General features: G+C 49.7%; 2 protein-coding genes across 4 annotated transcripts in view; one reads left to right on the top strand and one right to left on the bottom strand.

Moving 5' to 3' along the window:
- Positions 1-14,399, bottom strand: part of LOC135898265 (RNA binding protein fox-1 homolog 3-like) — a 571,669-nt gene that overhangs the window by 497,581 nt on the left and 59,689 nt on the right. The gene's annotated exons all lie outside the window — the stretch shown is intronic.
- Positions 1-14,399, top strand: part of LOC135898264 (solute carrier family 22 member 7-like) — a 46,668-nt gene that overhangs the window by 28,512 nt on the left and 3,757 nt on the right. Inside the window, exons 1-2 of one of the 3 annotated variants that reach the window (XM_070524465.1) lie at positions 9,179-9,384; positions 10,805-11,359. In XM_070524465.1, coding sequence (XP_070380566.1) covers positions 9,223-9,384; positions 10,805-11,359 — 717 coding nt within the window. In that variant the 5' untranslated portion in view covers positions 9,179-9,222. Of the gene's footprint in view, positions 1-9,178; positions 9,385-10,804; positions 11,360-14,399 lie in introns of those variants that run through there. The other 2 variants (XM_065427110.2, XM_065427112.2) reach the window with 2 other exon arrangements.

Raw genomic sequence — 14,399 nt, 5'->3', positions numbered from 1 at the left:
GCTGGCCGATTTTTCGAACGTTTTCGCGACCCCTAGGGAGTTATAAAATCGGCCGTGGACTGTGCAACTGACCAAGATGCTTCAAATGGTCCTTGGACCAAGATGCTTCAAATGGGGCAAACGAGTGGCAGAAGGAGGACAAGAACAGAAATGATGTATGCATTGAGGAATAAATGGGAAATAAAGCTTGCTGCCGCCGTTATGAAGGAGCTTGAGCTCAAAAAACAGTTTTGGCTGATGCCGAGATGCAGGTGTCCCACATCCAAACCAAAATAAACTCTTTAAAGCAGTGAAACACAACACTCAGGCGTCGTGCGCGGGCTGAGAGTATGTCGAGACAGTTGAGGTTGACTTACGAGTGGTTAAGAGAGAATCTCAATTGTGACAGAGTTCGGACCTCATACCACTGAGCTTGCTATCAGTTGATAGAGATTGCTCATATATTCAAATATATTCACTTCTATGTGCATCTCCTTTTTATTCGTATTTGTGAATGTCCGACTTATTTGCAATTTTTTTTTCGAAGACACTTTATTTGCTGTGCATTTTACTAACCCCTGCCTTCTATGCTCTTTTTGAATAACATAAACACTACTGCTTGGTATTCAAATTGGATTAAGTCGCTTTTTAATTTTTTTCATGTGCTTACTCGAGAGTGACAGCATCAGGCGATATGGTTCCAGCCCGTCTTGACATAAAACATAGTTTTGCATCACTCAGGGAAATGGGCAAAGGCACTCAGGGAAAACCTGGAAAACTCAGGGAATTTGGAAATGTCAACTTGGTAGACACCCTGGTTACCTTCTACATGTGTATATGCATTCTGCGCGTCTCGTTCTTCTTGCGCTTGGTTCTCGTGTTATAGACGCAAAAAGAGAAAGATCGTATAATGCCGGTCCAGAAATTCCGTGTCGCTTTTACGCCTCTTTATTCCCTTTTATTCCCCGATCGTCTGCCGCTCCCAGTTCGACTGCGCGTTCTGTTTTCCTCGAAAGAGGGATTTGCGCAGTGGCAGGCGAAATACACGCTGGCATTTTGTGTTCACGCGCCTTTGTGTGGGCGAAACCCAAGTAACCAAGCCGTCAACTTTGCCTCAACTTTTATTTTTGTTGCATGGCACGCGGACGGCACGGTTTTTTTTTTTTCTCTTTGTGCCATTTATCACGCATATAATTTCTTTTCGGCGAATCGGCCACTGGCGCCTCCTGCAGGCTTTCACGACGCCGCTGTCTGCATTCACAGCAGTGACGGCACACTTGGTCCTTATTTTCGTCTGCTGCTGCTTCTTCCGGTTCCGCTTGATCGTCCGTCTGTTGTTCTGTGTTTCCCTGATCTTCTCTCTACGTATGCTTTTCTGTTTGTTGGGTTTCGCTTATGCGACTGTTTCTTTATCCGTGCTGTCACGTGTGCCCGTGCTTGTTCGGTTCGGTCGCGTCCACGTTTTTCACGGCTGCCGGAGCAGAAACCCGTCCGCACCGTTTCCGCGTCGGTTGTGCTCCGCCCTCCCATTTTCTTTGCCCGCCGTCCAATGGCGTTCCCCCGTTCCTTAAGTTTACGCTTCACGTCGTGCTTGGCGTGGGAAAAAGAAAGGCAAGAAAGAAGAGATTGAGTTGACTTTGTTAGATTTTTCTTTCACTTCATCGTTCCATGCGCTTTCCACATTTCTGCACAATTTATTTGCGTCACCGCCTCCCCGCATCGCCACTCAACTACCTATATACATTCTCCCTCTCTCTTCATTCCGTTCTTTTGCTAATCTATACCGTTGAGCGTGTTCAGGCGTTCCCTATTCTGCCGTTTCAATGGATCTTCATTTCTTTAAACGTGCCGTCGGCTATCGGAGGCTTGCAAGCGCCCACGCGGACAACATAACGGAGCCTTGTTCACAGCTGTCGGTGATCCAAACTGTCCGCTTTCGACCTCGAGAGTGATCATCTAATAAAAGCCGTGACAGCGTCAGTGCACCTGACGTTACCTACGCCACGTTAGAGTACCGCAATATATAACCGAGGAGGTTATAAATCCCGTTACGTAGAACCCATATTTGCCATATTTAACATATTTTGGTACATGTTATAGCTAAGTACGAGAATAAAAGTACATGTGACAGACCTTGCGGAAGGAACAGACGAAGCACTGACTGTCAGTATAATTTTGTCGCGCACAAGACAATACATGAAGGTGCCGAAAGGAGAGATGAGGCGAGCGTGTAATATAGAGAGGGGAGAAAAAAAGAGAAACGGGTGTAGATCGTGCACGTGAAAGAAAGGCGATTTGTGCATATACCGACGGCACACTCACGCGTGGCGCCTTTTCTGTTACTCTGTTTAGCTGTTTGAGTACAGCATTTGCAACGCTGCAGTGGAAAAGTGGATTACAGAAAAGCACAGTGTCTCAGCGTGGTACTCCAACATGGCGGCCACCGCGATAGGAAGCCTCAGTAGACGCACAGGGCTGCTCTCGGCGGGCGCTAAGCAGTATGGGAAACACGGTTCTCTTTACCTGCGGGCAAACTTACGAAAATGCGTCGAGCAAAGCGGTTCAACGAGCTCCGCGGGCGGAATGCGACGCAGCCAGGGCTCGGGAACATCTTGTGATTTATACGGTGTCTTCGCACGTACAGTCGCGAGCTATGTGAGGAGATAACCATCAATCGTGAAGTGCGTGTTCAAGTATGACACGTTGAATACGTAAGAAGTTCCTGTTCACCAGTTTCGCTGAACACTTTTGTGCGGGAAATGTCTGTTCGTTCACTGTGTCCTACTGAAAAGCAATTTGCGTGTTCCCTACATATTGCTCGAGAGCGCATGCCCGCCTCACAAAGATTGCCCACCTACGGTCGCTGAGACGAAGGAGGTATAAAGTTTCTCCGCCTTGCTTTTGATATTTTCTTTTCCTGTTTGGAATCAAAGGCTGCGGCCCCACACATTGTAGCCGAACGGGCGATCCTCTGGCACCTTTGGCCCGCGATAAGACCCGAACTCGAGCGGGGCTTCTGCGGTCACCAACCTCATGGCCGCTCTCCTTTCACGACGCATCTCTTTGGCCGCAGGGAAGAAGTGCGAGAGAAAAGAAAAGAGTAGCGGAGAACAGAAGCAAAGCGGGAAGGTGCGCCGCTGTGCTGGCACGCTGCGGGTCTAAAATAGGCCCCGGGCTAGGAACGCGCGCGCACCGCCGATGGCCGCCGCCCGCAGTTGCCTTTTTCGGAAGCCCGGCGACGACACACCCGTTCCATTAGTTCCACGCGGCGGTCCCCTGCGCGCGGGAGCGTGTGTGTGCGCGCGCAGAGGCGCTAGAGCCGTCGTTTGCAGCGCGGTCTCTCAGACGTAGGCCGCAGAACGTACGTGAAGCGAGAGAAAGAGAGGACCGCAAAGAATACGCATCCACTATGCGCAAGTATAGGCGCAAGCGTTGAAGTGCTTCTTGTTACGTAATCATCGTCACGTAAAAAAGTCGCAGTGTCGCTCGAAGGACGAAGCATTGACAGCGATAGCAAACTAGTGGAATATTACACGAAATAAAGCTCGCAGTACAAATTCTTGTAGACAGTTGACTAATAAATGAACAAGTGTGATGTTACGCACCCAAACGCACAGGTGAGAAAAGTTCGGTAGGTGCCAGCGACCGCTCGGGGGCGGTCACAACGCTGGCGTGACGACGAGTGCCGGCATTCGGGAGCGCGCACATGGATGTGGCAAAGTGAACGTTCCACGTTGCCGCTCCCTTCCCCGTCTCACTGTGCCGCTCCTCCAAGACGTTAATAACGTGACCTCCAACACTGGGCAACATGGAGGAAGGAAAAAAATATAGAAGGGAGCATTGCGCTACGTAGCCAGCCTTGGAGGGCGAACGCTCTGTGAAGCCACAGTGATGACCCGACACGTGACCTCCTGCGTCAAGATCACGGATGAAGAATCGAGATTTGCTGAGACGTTTGGTTCGCACTAGCTATGCCAGGAGTTTTCATTCGGTGCGCGCTTGTTCAGCCGCCCTGCCGTGGCTCTGCCTGCAGAGCAGGAACACTAAAACTAACCGCAAACTTTGACGTGCGATCACGTCTTGGGCCCCCAGGTTTTCATTTGGGCTGCGGTGTGCTCCCTCCTATAATTTTCCTTCCTCCGTGCTGGGCACGCAGGAAGACAGCACGCATCCAGTTACCAATCACTGACCTCCACTAGTGGAGGTCAGTAGTACAAACTAGAGCTACTGTATAGGCCCCCTTTATGGCGCCTATACTGTAAATCTAGTATCAACCTTATCGGCGCGGCCTCGCATGGTCGCACCCGCAGCAGATTATAAAGGTGCGCAGGCAACGTATGCGCGGTCGCACCTGGGACAGCACAGCGACTGCAACTACCGCAGTAAAAATAATTGTAGTGGGCCTCTCAAAGGGGGCAACGTGTTAAATTATCGCGATAACAATCTGTCCCGGTGACGTCATAACGCCCACGACGACAGCAAAGACATGACGTAGCAAGTTTAGGATCGGCAGCACGCTTACAACATACGTCGCTGTCAATGTTGACCCTTGAACTGGTCACAGATTCGCCTTTCAAGTGCGCTGTTCTCCTCGGCAGTAAGCAACGATTCAATGGCAAGGCAAGCGAACACAAGGGCGAGACGCTGACATAAAAACACTCGTCCACTGGGCTGGTTGTTCAAAGAATTTACCCGTTGTCCTTCTCTCCTGAAGAGGACCGCTCGGAAGAGCTTCTTGCGCGTTATAACCGCATAGCAGCACGCGGCTGTACAGCCTGACAAGTAATGAAGGAAACGCGCCGTCGCCAGAACAGCCGACAGCCACGCTAGCGACGATCCTCGGCATGCATCGGCGCGCAGCTCGGTATTTTTAGTCTTCCTCTGTTTGGCCTGGTGCATCCCCTGGAAAGTAAGCGCGCTACCGAAGGCCGTGTGCGCCAGCAATGAAGATGATAAAATAGTAACGATGCCGAATTGGTCTTCGAGCACCGCGTGGCCTGGGCGTTGACAGACGAAAAACAGACGAGGCTGCGGCCTTCTGTTGGAGCTTTCCGGCCCCCGTGTACTGAACCTATCTTCAACTCTCGTGCACCGACTCCTTCGACGACATGGACGAAGTCCAGCCTGGCTTTATAACTATGTCCAATTTTAGGAGTGCGCAGCACCGTTATAGTTGCGATGCTTGGTAAGCTAACGTAATATAGCATGTTGCTGGTTTATAAGGCGAGAGGAATAACGGAATTCAAGGGGCTCGATTTTTTTGTTATTCACAGCCATACGAGGTAACAAACAGTGAAGCCATAGAAAGCACAGGGCAAGTTAATTGTTACGTTTAACTGAAACGTAGACGTTACAATGTAAAGCGAAACGAAAATGGACGAAGGGATAACCTGCCGCACGGGGGAGCCGGACCCACATCTTCCACATTGCGCGCACGTTGTTTTTCCAACTAAGCCACCGCGACTGCCATCTTCTCGTTCGCTTGTGTTTGTCTACAAGGTTAGCCGTCAGAATGTTCGCCAGCGCCGCTGGCGGTCAAGGCGGTGGACATTGGTGTATGTTGCTTGAACATAATTATGCGCCTGTCCGTGTCTCGTTTCTTTCGTCCGTGTTCATTGGCTGCGCCTTAATTCCGTGCAAGAAACAGAGCGAACTAGTGCATAGCGAAAAGTAGTCACAGGTTTTGACCGTGACAGAGGTCGTTACCTTGGAAGACATCATGACGATCATTGGCGTGAATCTCCGCTCCCTACGCGATTCTTCGAGCATGTGAGGCACTTTAATTTAGTGTGACGCACTCCGCAATCGACCTACTGAAACCAAGCTTCCGTGTAAGCGACTTCTTTTATTTCGAAGAATGTCACCGGACAGCGCTTTCAAAATTCTAACTTCGGCTTTGCGAGGCCTGCGAATTTTTGAATATTCGCACACCCCTATTTTTAATGCTGAACCTGCAGTATTGCGGTGTGTAGTCTGCTTTGCGTTCCCAGAAGCACGATGCACTTAAGAGCTCGCCATCGACTTAGCCTCAGCTGAAAACAGTGCACAGCATGTCCTTCACCATGATTCATCTTAAGTCAGAAGTGCGGGAAGGCATGGTGCATTCCTTTCTTTTCGCCCTTCTCTTGCAAGACGAATGCACTCGGACCGACTGAGTTCGCCGTTGTTATGCAGTTGCTCTGCTTGCTGGCTGAGGCCAAATTACATCTTGCGAGGCACAGAACAGTCACAGACAGGAAGAAGCACATCATAAGGCGCCACTGCCAACTGTTTTTGGTAGAGGCATTTTGCGTTTTCTTCCGCTTGTGATGTTCTTGCAGTGGGTTTGTCCTGCGCTTCCCTCAATCTAGATCGTTTGTCCCTGGATTGGCACCTTGTCACGCGCTCCTTCTCGCTCGTTATTGTCTGGTTTTTCACAGCGCTCGAGGTGATGCTGTTTAGGAAGCACCAGTGTCAAAAATCTGGCCAGTTGGTACAGCATACTTGCCGACAGACGGCGCAATAACCACACAACGCAAAAGAAGAGGTACATGCACACACATAACTTCTAAGTTGCAAGAGTTGCCTGGATGTGTTTCTTCTTTCGTGTTGTGCGGTTATAGTGGTGTTGGCCGGCTACGGAAGCACCGACGTACAGCTCTAAAACAACCAACCCCTGGTTGGCCGAGGGCGACTCTCCAGCTTTAACAACGCTGCACGCATTTGATAGCGCTCCCATGGCAGACGACAAAGCAGAAGGCGACCGGCATGGCCGAGACAACAAACACGCCGCCGAAGCAGAGGAACGAGGCCGCGGTTGAGGGACGGATAATCGAGAGACGGAGCAGATGGGTCCCGCTGGCTCTCTTCTATTCTCGGGTTCCCAAGTTCCACCGCACACGGGAGAACAACCGGCAGCTGCGCAATCAGGGAGGGCGCGGAAGAAAGGGAGCCAAGAAAACAAACGGAATCGACGCGGAAACATTGTGCGCTTGCAGCACCAGTCTCCGTTCTCCGTCATGGCGTCGTGTGGGAGCCACTGTTTGGTTAAGCTCGAACGACCTCAAACTGACGCTCGAGTTTTTTTCAAAGCCGTACAGGGCGGCTTGGCATATATACCGGTGTTCTAAACATACGAACGCCGGACGCTTGCAGAGAGATCTGCGGATCCCCGAAGCGAAGATACGTATAGCAACACCAGCGAAATGCCTGTTGCTGAGTGTACTTGCTGCCGACTTCCTCTTCCGCGAAAGTGAACAGAGGATGCGTTGTTCAGGTCGTCGCCGTGTTGCAAGTTCTCCCTTAATTGTCCCGCCCACTTCTCTCTGCAACGCCGAGAGACACTGATAGTAAACAAATGAGGTGGCTCAGCAGCCCTTATGAAGGGGGCCAGCAATGGCAGATGCACTGGAAAGTGTTTGTTCAAATTGCTTCATATACATCGGTATAGCACTTATCCTCCGATATAGAGCAAATTGCGGCAGAGTTCGTCGTGAACAGCTTTGAACCGTCGACCTAAGCGCTAAAATGCTTAATAACTGCGATATATAACTTGTAAGCTTGTTCGTCGCTCTGATGCTGCGAACTCTATTCTTGTCGTCCACCTTTTCCGTCTCCTTAGAACATAATACCTTCGATCAACTGGTGAGTGTTCTCGCGTGCAGTTTCGAGTTTGACCTCGCTTCGACTATTTATTTATTTATTTATTTATTTATTTATTTATTTATTTATTTATTTATTTATTTATTTATTTATTTATTTATTTCAAACACTATCAATCGCTGTAACAGCAAAAAAGGTAGTAAAGCTACAATCGGAAAAACAGTCCAAAATTTTGAAGTATGCGGCGCTATCAATATATACAGCTAAATAATTTGGAGTGGGGGGTGAGGCAGCATTAACTTCAACAAACGGTAAAGATGGCATCAAAGTAAATTTTATAAAAAATTGAATGGTGCCTTGTAACATCAAAAACAAAAAAAAATAATAGTGGCTTATGCGTCTGCCACACATATAGAAAAGCGCGGAGAACTTGCGTCATGAAGAGAGATATGAGTAGAGCATTTTCCTCTGGGATAAATAAATGAATCTTGATTGAATGATTGATTTATCGATTGATTAATCTTACACGATGCATACAACAGAAAAAAATTCTGCCTTCATTATTTATTTATTTATTTAAGCATACCTTACAGGCCCCTAGAGGCATTGTGTAAGGGGGGGAGAGTGCACACAAAGGTTATACAATAATTAGAACACATATGTGAATACATATAGAAAAATACAGTGTAAGAAATGCACCTCGTACCTCGTACAGTGACGGTGAAGAGCAACACAAATGCCGAAACTGCGAGTATCGGATTTAACTTTTTACTGGGCGGACTTCTGCCCAGCAAACAAAAGTACATAAAGCACAACGATAGAGGCGAGAACAGTCGTCTATTGTCGAAATCAGATTCATGGGTCAAGACACGTCGGCTATTCATACACGACTCGTCGCACATTCCAGCGTAATCGCTTGTACTCGCGTAAGTTTAAGTATGCACTACTACGCCACTAGAATTCGCTTCGCGAACGTAGTCTGATTAGAAAAAGTTTACTTTTGTTATGAGATCGAGGCACAGCAAATGCGGACAGACGATACTGTATACAGTGAAGATGGCGGAGTTGGGCAGCTCGTGCGTGTAGAGCACGCAACTGTACATTTCAGAAACTGCAAATTGAGAGTGCCACGGTGAGGGATGGGAGGCGCAGTCAGGGGATTACTGACGGAGACATCGAGGAATTCGCAGGCGTAGAGTGAATGCGGATGGCGCACGACATGGATGACCGGAGATCTGACAACGGTCTTCGACTTGCGTGATTACAGTCCTCGATGATGACGCATGTGAGAGTAGGCTAAGTGATGACATCGGTGCGAAGCGACACATGTGCCGACGCATGTTCGATTAGGCGAAACTGTACTGACTCACTGCTTAACAGCACGTTCTTCTGGCTCTTCCTCTGCCTTAGTCCCGCTCGCTTGCGGGGTCGGCTCTCCTTATTCTTCCATGCTGGAGTAAATAGCGATATAAAATTATTAGCGACCGTTTCTGGCCTTATTATTCGCCTCTTTTCGTACTGTCGTGCCGCCCGCTTTTCGGCCCACTCCCACGTTGTGGGTACGTGCCAAGGATCGTCATCGCGAGCGGTCGAAGAGTCACGTTCCGTCCGGGCTCGAGCCCCCTCCCCGCGCTGGCAGCCATCGCCAGAAGAAGCTCGGCCATGGAGCGAGACGCAGCCTCCCGTCCGCTCGCCGGGGCGTCGTCCGTCGGCAGCCGCCGGCACCCGCTGCCGGCCGCCGGCGCGACGCACTTGCCGCGCGGCCCGGCCCTGGACGACCAGCCGACCGAGGACGCCATTCCGATGGGCGAGGGACGCTTTCAGGTGAACGTTTGCGCCCGTTCCGTGATTCGCCGTGTGCGTCCCTTCGAAACGCACGGCTCGTGCGTTACGCAGATGGCTCAAGGTGGAATGCTGTGCGTAGTACGATGGGAATAAAACCGGGTGACACTTGGGCTTAACGAAAACCGTTGCTGCTGCTTGGGAGCGCGGCGCTATTCGAAAGGTCATCACAAACAAATTCTTGCGTTGCTGGCAGCGCTTCGAAGATACCCGCACGTTGCCTCGAACCCCGCAGCTCTTTCGTGGCTACTATTTCGTTGCTCTGCAGCACAGCGCTCTTCGCGTACTTGGGCGAAGAGGCGGCGCCTGTGAACGGCTCGGGAGGAGACGACGGGCGCCGGCCATATGCGAATTAAAGGTTCCGTGCACGCGGCCATCGCGCCTAGTGTGTACAGGGTGCGTGTGCGTGTACTCTCTGACGCGCTCCGACTGACGATCGAAGCGTAAACTTTCGCTGTCTGGCGGCGACTGAGAGAAGACGACGACATAGTGCCCGAGGAGGGCGAGCCGAGGGCAGGTGGCGCACCGGCGTAGACGGGCTCGGTCAGAGGCCGTGATCCTGGCGTCGCCGGCGCGGTGCCTACAATCAGTCTGTCCCAATGCACCGGCTGCTTGCCGGGCTTTCGCTGCTCGGACCGACCGGAGGTAAAAAGCAGCCTCCCGGACCTCTGATCCAGATACGTTGCCAGGCCGTGGCGGCTGCTGTGGCGTGTGAGCCCACTCCTGGAGGCGACTCGTGACGTGCACTACGCGCAGCTAGTCTTGCAAATTCCGCGTCTCTCCCAAAGCAGACATAAACAATACCATGTGGAGGTGCCCTAGCACCCCCTTTCCTCAAGCAACTAATATATAGTGAGGAGCAGTGGGAGTGTACCTTGCGCAGCTCCAGGCCCGACCTTCAGGAGGCCATCCTGGAGTGGTCTGAGAGGATAGCGGAGGCCTACTTCAGGTAGTTCCTTCCCGAACCTCTATTCCATTGCCCCCTTCCCTTTAATGAGGGATAAATAAAGTTTTTCATCATCGGCTCGTCCTTCAACTGCACCGTTTCGTCATTACCGACCTGTCTCCACACCGCTGTCGACGAACTGTGAAGCACTCGTTCATCTTTCGTTCCTTAAGTGCTAGGACATGAAGCACGCGATAACGACTCAGCCGTACGAAGACCAGTGATCCGTGTACACTCGTTTACGTTTTGCTTGATCTTACGATGCGAGTCGCCGAGCCGTAGTTACGCATTTTCCCCGTTGCGGCCGTAGCCTGATGTAAAGCAGACTTGATGCTCAACTCGCCCTTCTTTATGCATCCGAGCGACGATTGTCCATTGCGTATGAGCCTTTCGCTGCGTGCTATGCGAGCGGCGGTTTCTAGTCGGCGCTCGTGCCCGCCTGTTCCTCCCCGTCAGGCGATGGTCATGGTGGCCTCGACGCTGGCCGGCACCGCCTTCCTGCTGCACCTGACCAGCTTCCGGGCGACGACGCGCGTCATGGACCACTGGTGCCGGCCGCCGGACGCCTTCGCCAACCTGAGCGCCGCCGAGTGGCGCAGCACGGCCATCCCCGCCGAGGCGGACGGCCGCCGGAGCCGGTGCACCCGGCTCGAGCCCCCGGACGGCGGCTCGCGCGCCCGCGTGGTGCCCTGCGACGCGTGGGACTTCGACACGGAGCGCTACGGCAACAACGCGGTCAGCGAGTGGCGCCTGGTGTGCGACCGGCGCTGGCTCGTCGAGCTGGCCCTGCTCGTGTACGTGGCCGCCTGCGTGCTGTTCCTGCCGCTGGCCGGCGCGGCGGCGGACCGCGTCGGCCGCCGCCGCGTCATGCACGCCTCGCTCGCCGCGCTCGTGGCGGCCGGCTTCGCCACCAGCCTGGCCAACTCGTACCTGCTGTTCGTCGCGCTGCGCGTTGTCGCGTCGGCTGCCAGCAACGCCCTCTGCCTCGTCCTGTACGCCGTGCTCTACGAGGTGAGAGTGGCGCCAGAGTTCCCTGGCTTCTCTAGCAATCATTCTGGTAAATGCCTACGGGAGGCGCAAGCATCCACGGCAGTTCTGCCGTTGTGTAAACGATGGAAAGTGCTGCGTGTATTTGCCTAACGACCTGGACGGCTTAAGACGACCTTATGACTTTGCGAACGTTTTCAACAAAATATTGCGTTATATGTGCAACGATTTGCAGTGACTGTGCACATATACGCAGACTGTTATTGCGTTCTGCGTTTAGAGAAGCAAGATTAATAAAGTTCATTTGCCATCGGGGTTGATCGGGGAGGTAAAGAGAAAGAACCAGGGCATGCTTAAATATAGCTCTATCTTCCTCATCCTCCGCGAAAGAAAATGCACTTGGCCTGCAGCATCAGCATGAGCAAAACATACATAAAAACGGAAGATAAAAAGAGTCGCAGTATATAATGTCGCTGTTAGAACAATCAATTAGAGGGGGCACAGATTCGGATGCACAGAGCAGTGGAAACAATGCTTGAATAAAACACATACCATAGTCATGTGTAATACAAGCGCCGATACGTGTAGAATCACTATTTAGAAATACGGTAAGAAACAGTAAAGACACGGACTTGAGGCTTTTAAGTAATACTCGAGTCGAAACATCGTATGTCCTCTCTCTCTCTCTCTCTCTCTCTCTCTCTCTCTCATTTGAACCGGGTTTAGGCTATTATAGAGGCATAAATTTAGTAGTTTGGGTAAAGTGTGCTTTATTTGTTTGCCATATATTGTTCTGCAGGAGTATATGTGCCACATACCTGTTTCTTGGTCTGTCTGTTTTTTTTATTTTTTTAACTGAGAAGTGCTACTTTTTTAAAGATAAAATACAATATTACTTTCTTCCATTGGACACTGTGACATTAGGCAGTAATCGTAAGTATAAAATACCTGTGCTATGCGTGCTCTTATGAGGAGTGATGCTGAAGGGCGTTCATATCACACATTGTATATACCTCGTAACGTGTTTTCTCAGGTATATAAAGTTTCGTTAAATTTATCAGTGCCGTATTCCACCATATTAAGTCAGTGATTTATATGCAGATGAAACAATGCGTTATACAAAAGAAGTTTCACTTTATTGGGTAACATGTACCTGTTTCCGTAAGTTGAACCAATGATCCTAGATGTTGGAAGATACTAGAAAGACACCTAATGTTTTAAAAGAGCTCACTATATTTCTTCATCATAAAGCATGATCGCATCACTGATACTCAAAATTTTGTTTTTAGGACAATAAACAATAGTCTTGGTTTTACTCGTGTTAATATTCAAAGCCTTATACTATGATCATATATGTGGCCCCAAAAGCGGTATGTTAGTTCTGGTGATTAGCTTTGAGGCAGTCGGAGCTGAGATTTGGTGCAGTGTCGATGTGTATGATATCATTTAGGAAGATATTGATGATGAAAGGACCGAGAATGCTCCCTTGGGGGACTCGAGATAGGACTTCTCTAATATGCGCGGAATGTACATCTGTAACAACATATTGCTGCCTGCTACCTAGATAGTTTTGTAAGAGTGCCAAGCTTTTCTCTTAGAATCCATAAGTTTCATCAGGTTTTCTTAAAAACAATATGTGGTCAAGGTTGTCAAAATCCTTTGTAAAACCTATTTAAACTTTAAGCGCGACTACTCTTTAGGCTCAAATGACTTTACAATGAACTCTTTTTATTCTAATGATGCCAGTTTTGTAAATAGATGTTCTCTAAAACCGAATTGTGCTTAAGTTATTACGTTGTGTTTCTTGCAAAGAACGGACATACGGGATAGTATCGCTTTTAAAGGCCTTTTGAAAAAAAATAAGCAATATCGATATAGGGTTGCAATTTCCAAGATCATTAATGTCTCCATCCCTGTGCACAACCGCAACTCTCGCCAGTTGCATCGTTGTTGGAAATACTGCGTTCTAAAGGTAAAAGTTAAATATATGAACCAGACAGGAGGCCATACGGTCAAGTACGCATTTTACTGATTTGATTTTCAGGCCATTTGCATCGCAACTCCCACAGTTACTTAACTGATTTGATTTTTAGGCCATTTGCATCGCAACTCCCACAGTTCACTCATGAACAAACCGATTCCATTTCACTGTCTGATACTGGATTTAGAAAGCAGGGCTTGACATTCGTGTGTTTTATGTAACCAAGTGCTCTCTCATCGAAGTTAGGTCTATCTAGATCAACAAAGTAATAATTAATTTGATTAGCTAGTAAACTGCCTCACAGCTTTTGATTGTTATTATTCTTATTGGATTTTTCGGGGTAGAGCGGTTAAAAAGAGCATTGAGCCTTTTCCAAGTTGCATCTGTTCTTCCAATCGGGGTAAAAAGGTTGCGAAAATGGTCCTCTTTGGCTGTTCGGAGCTTTTTAGTAAGTTCATTGGAATAACGCCGAAATTCTCTAATAACTTCCTGATCGCGTGTTCTAAGGAATGGTAATACAACTTGTCCTTATTTTGCTATGCAATGTTGGTGTTATACAAGGTTTACCGATTTTTTATTACTGCTGTGGGTATGGGAATGAATGGGTGTCTATGTTCAAATAATTGTCTAAAAAGCAGTCATAGCCAGCTTCAGCGTCGGTGGTATCAACTGCTTCGAAATGTATGCCAATAAAAGGCAGCATAGTAAGTAAAGCCAACATTTGGAGCTACATGTGCTACTATAACCACCATTCCCACAGTAGCCGAACCGCCAGAGCCTCGAGTAATTTTAGCGGAAAACTGTGCGGCTAGCATATCTTCCCCACGTCACAGATTGCGCGGCGGTATACTACCATTGCGGAGCGACAAGTAGCCTGCCCCCTGCGAGAGAGCAAAGCAACCTCCGCGGACGTGGTCGATCCGACGGCCACCTCCGTATGCACGGCAGGACGCAGTAGCGGGCGAAGACAGCTTTTGTCGCCGCTGGCTTCCCACGGCCGCGCTAAACACGAGCCTGGCCAGTGGGCTCTCCTGCAGGTATCGCTCCGTGAGGCCGCTGCGAGAGCAGACGGCGACAAGACGC

The sequence above is a fragment of the Dermacentor albipictus genome, chromosome 8 (assembly GCF_038994185.2).
Source record: "Dermacentor albipictus isolate Rhodes 1998 colony chromosome 8, USDA_Dalb.pri_finalv2, whole genome shotgun sequence".
In the NCBI taxonomy this organism is placed as follows: Eukaryota; Metazoa; Arthropoda; class Arachnida; order Ixodida; family Ixodidae; genus Dermacentor; species Dermacentor albipictus.
This window is presented reverse-complemented; position numbering and strand designations above follow the sequence as displayed.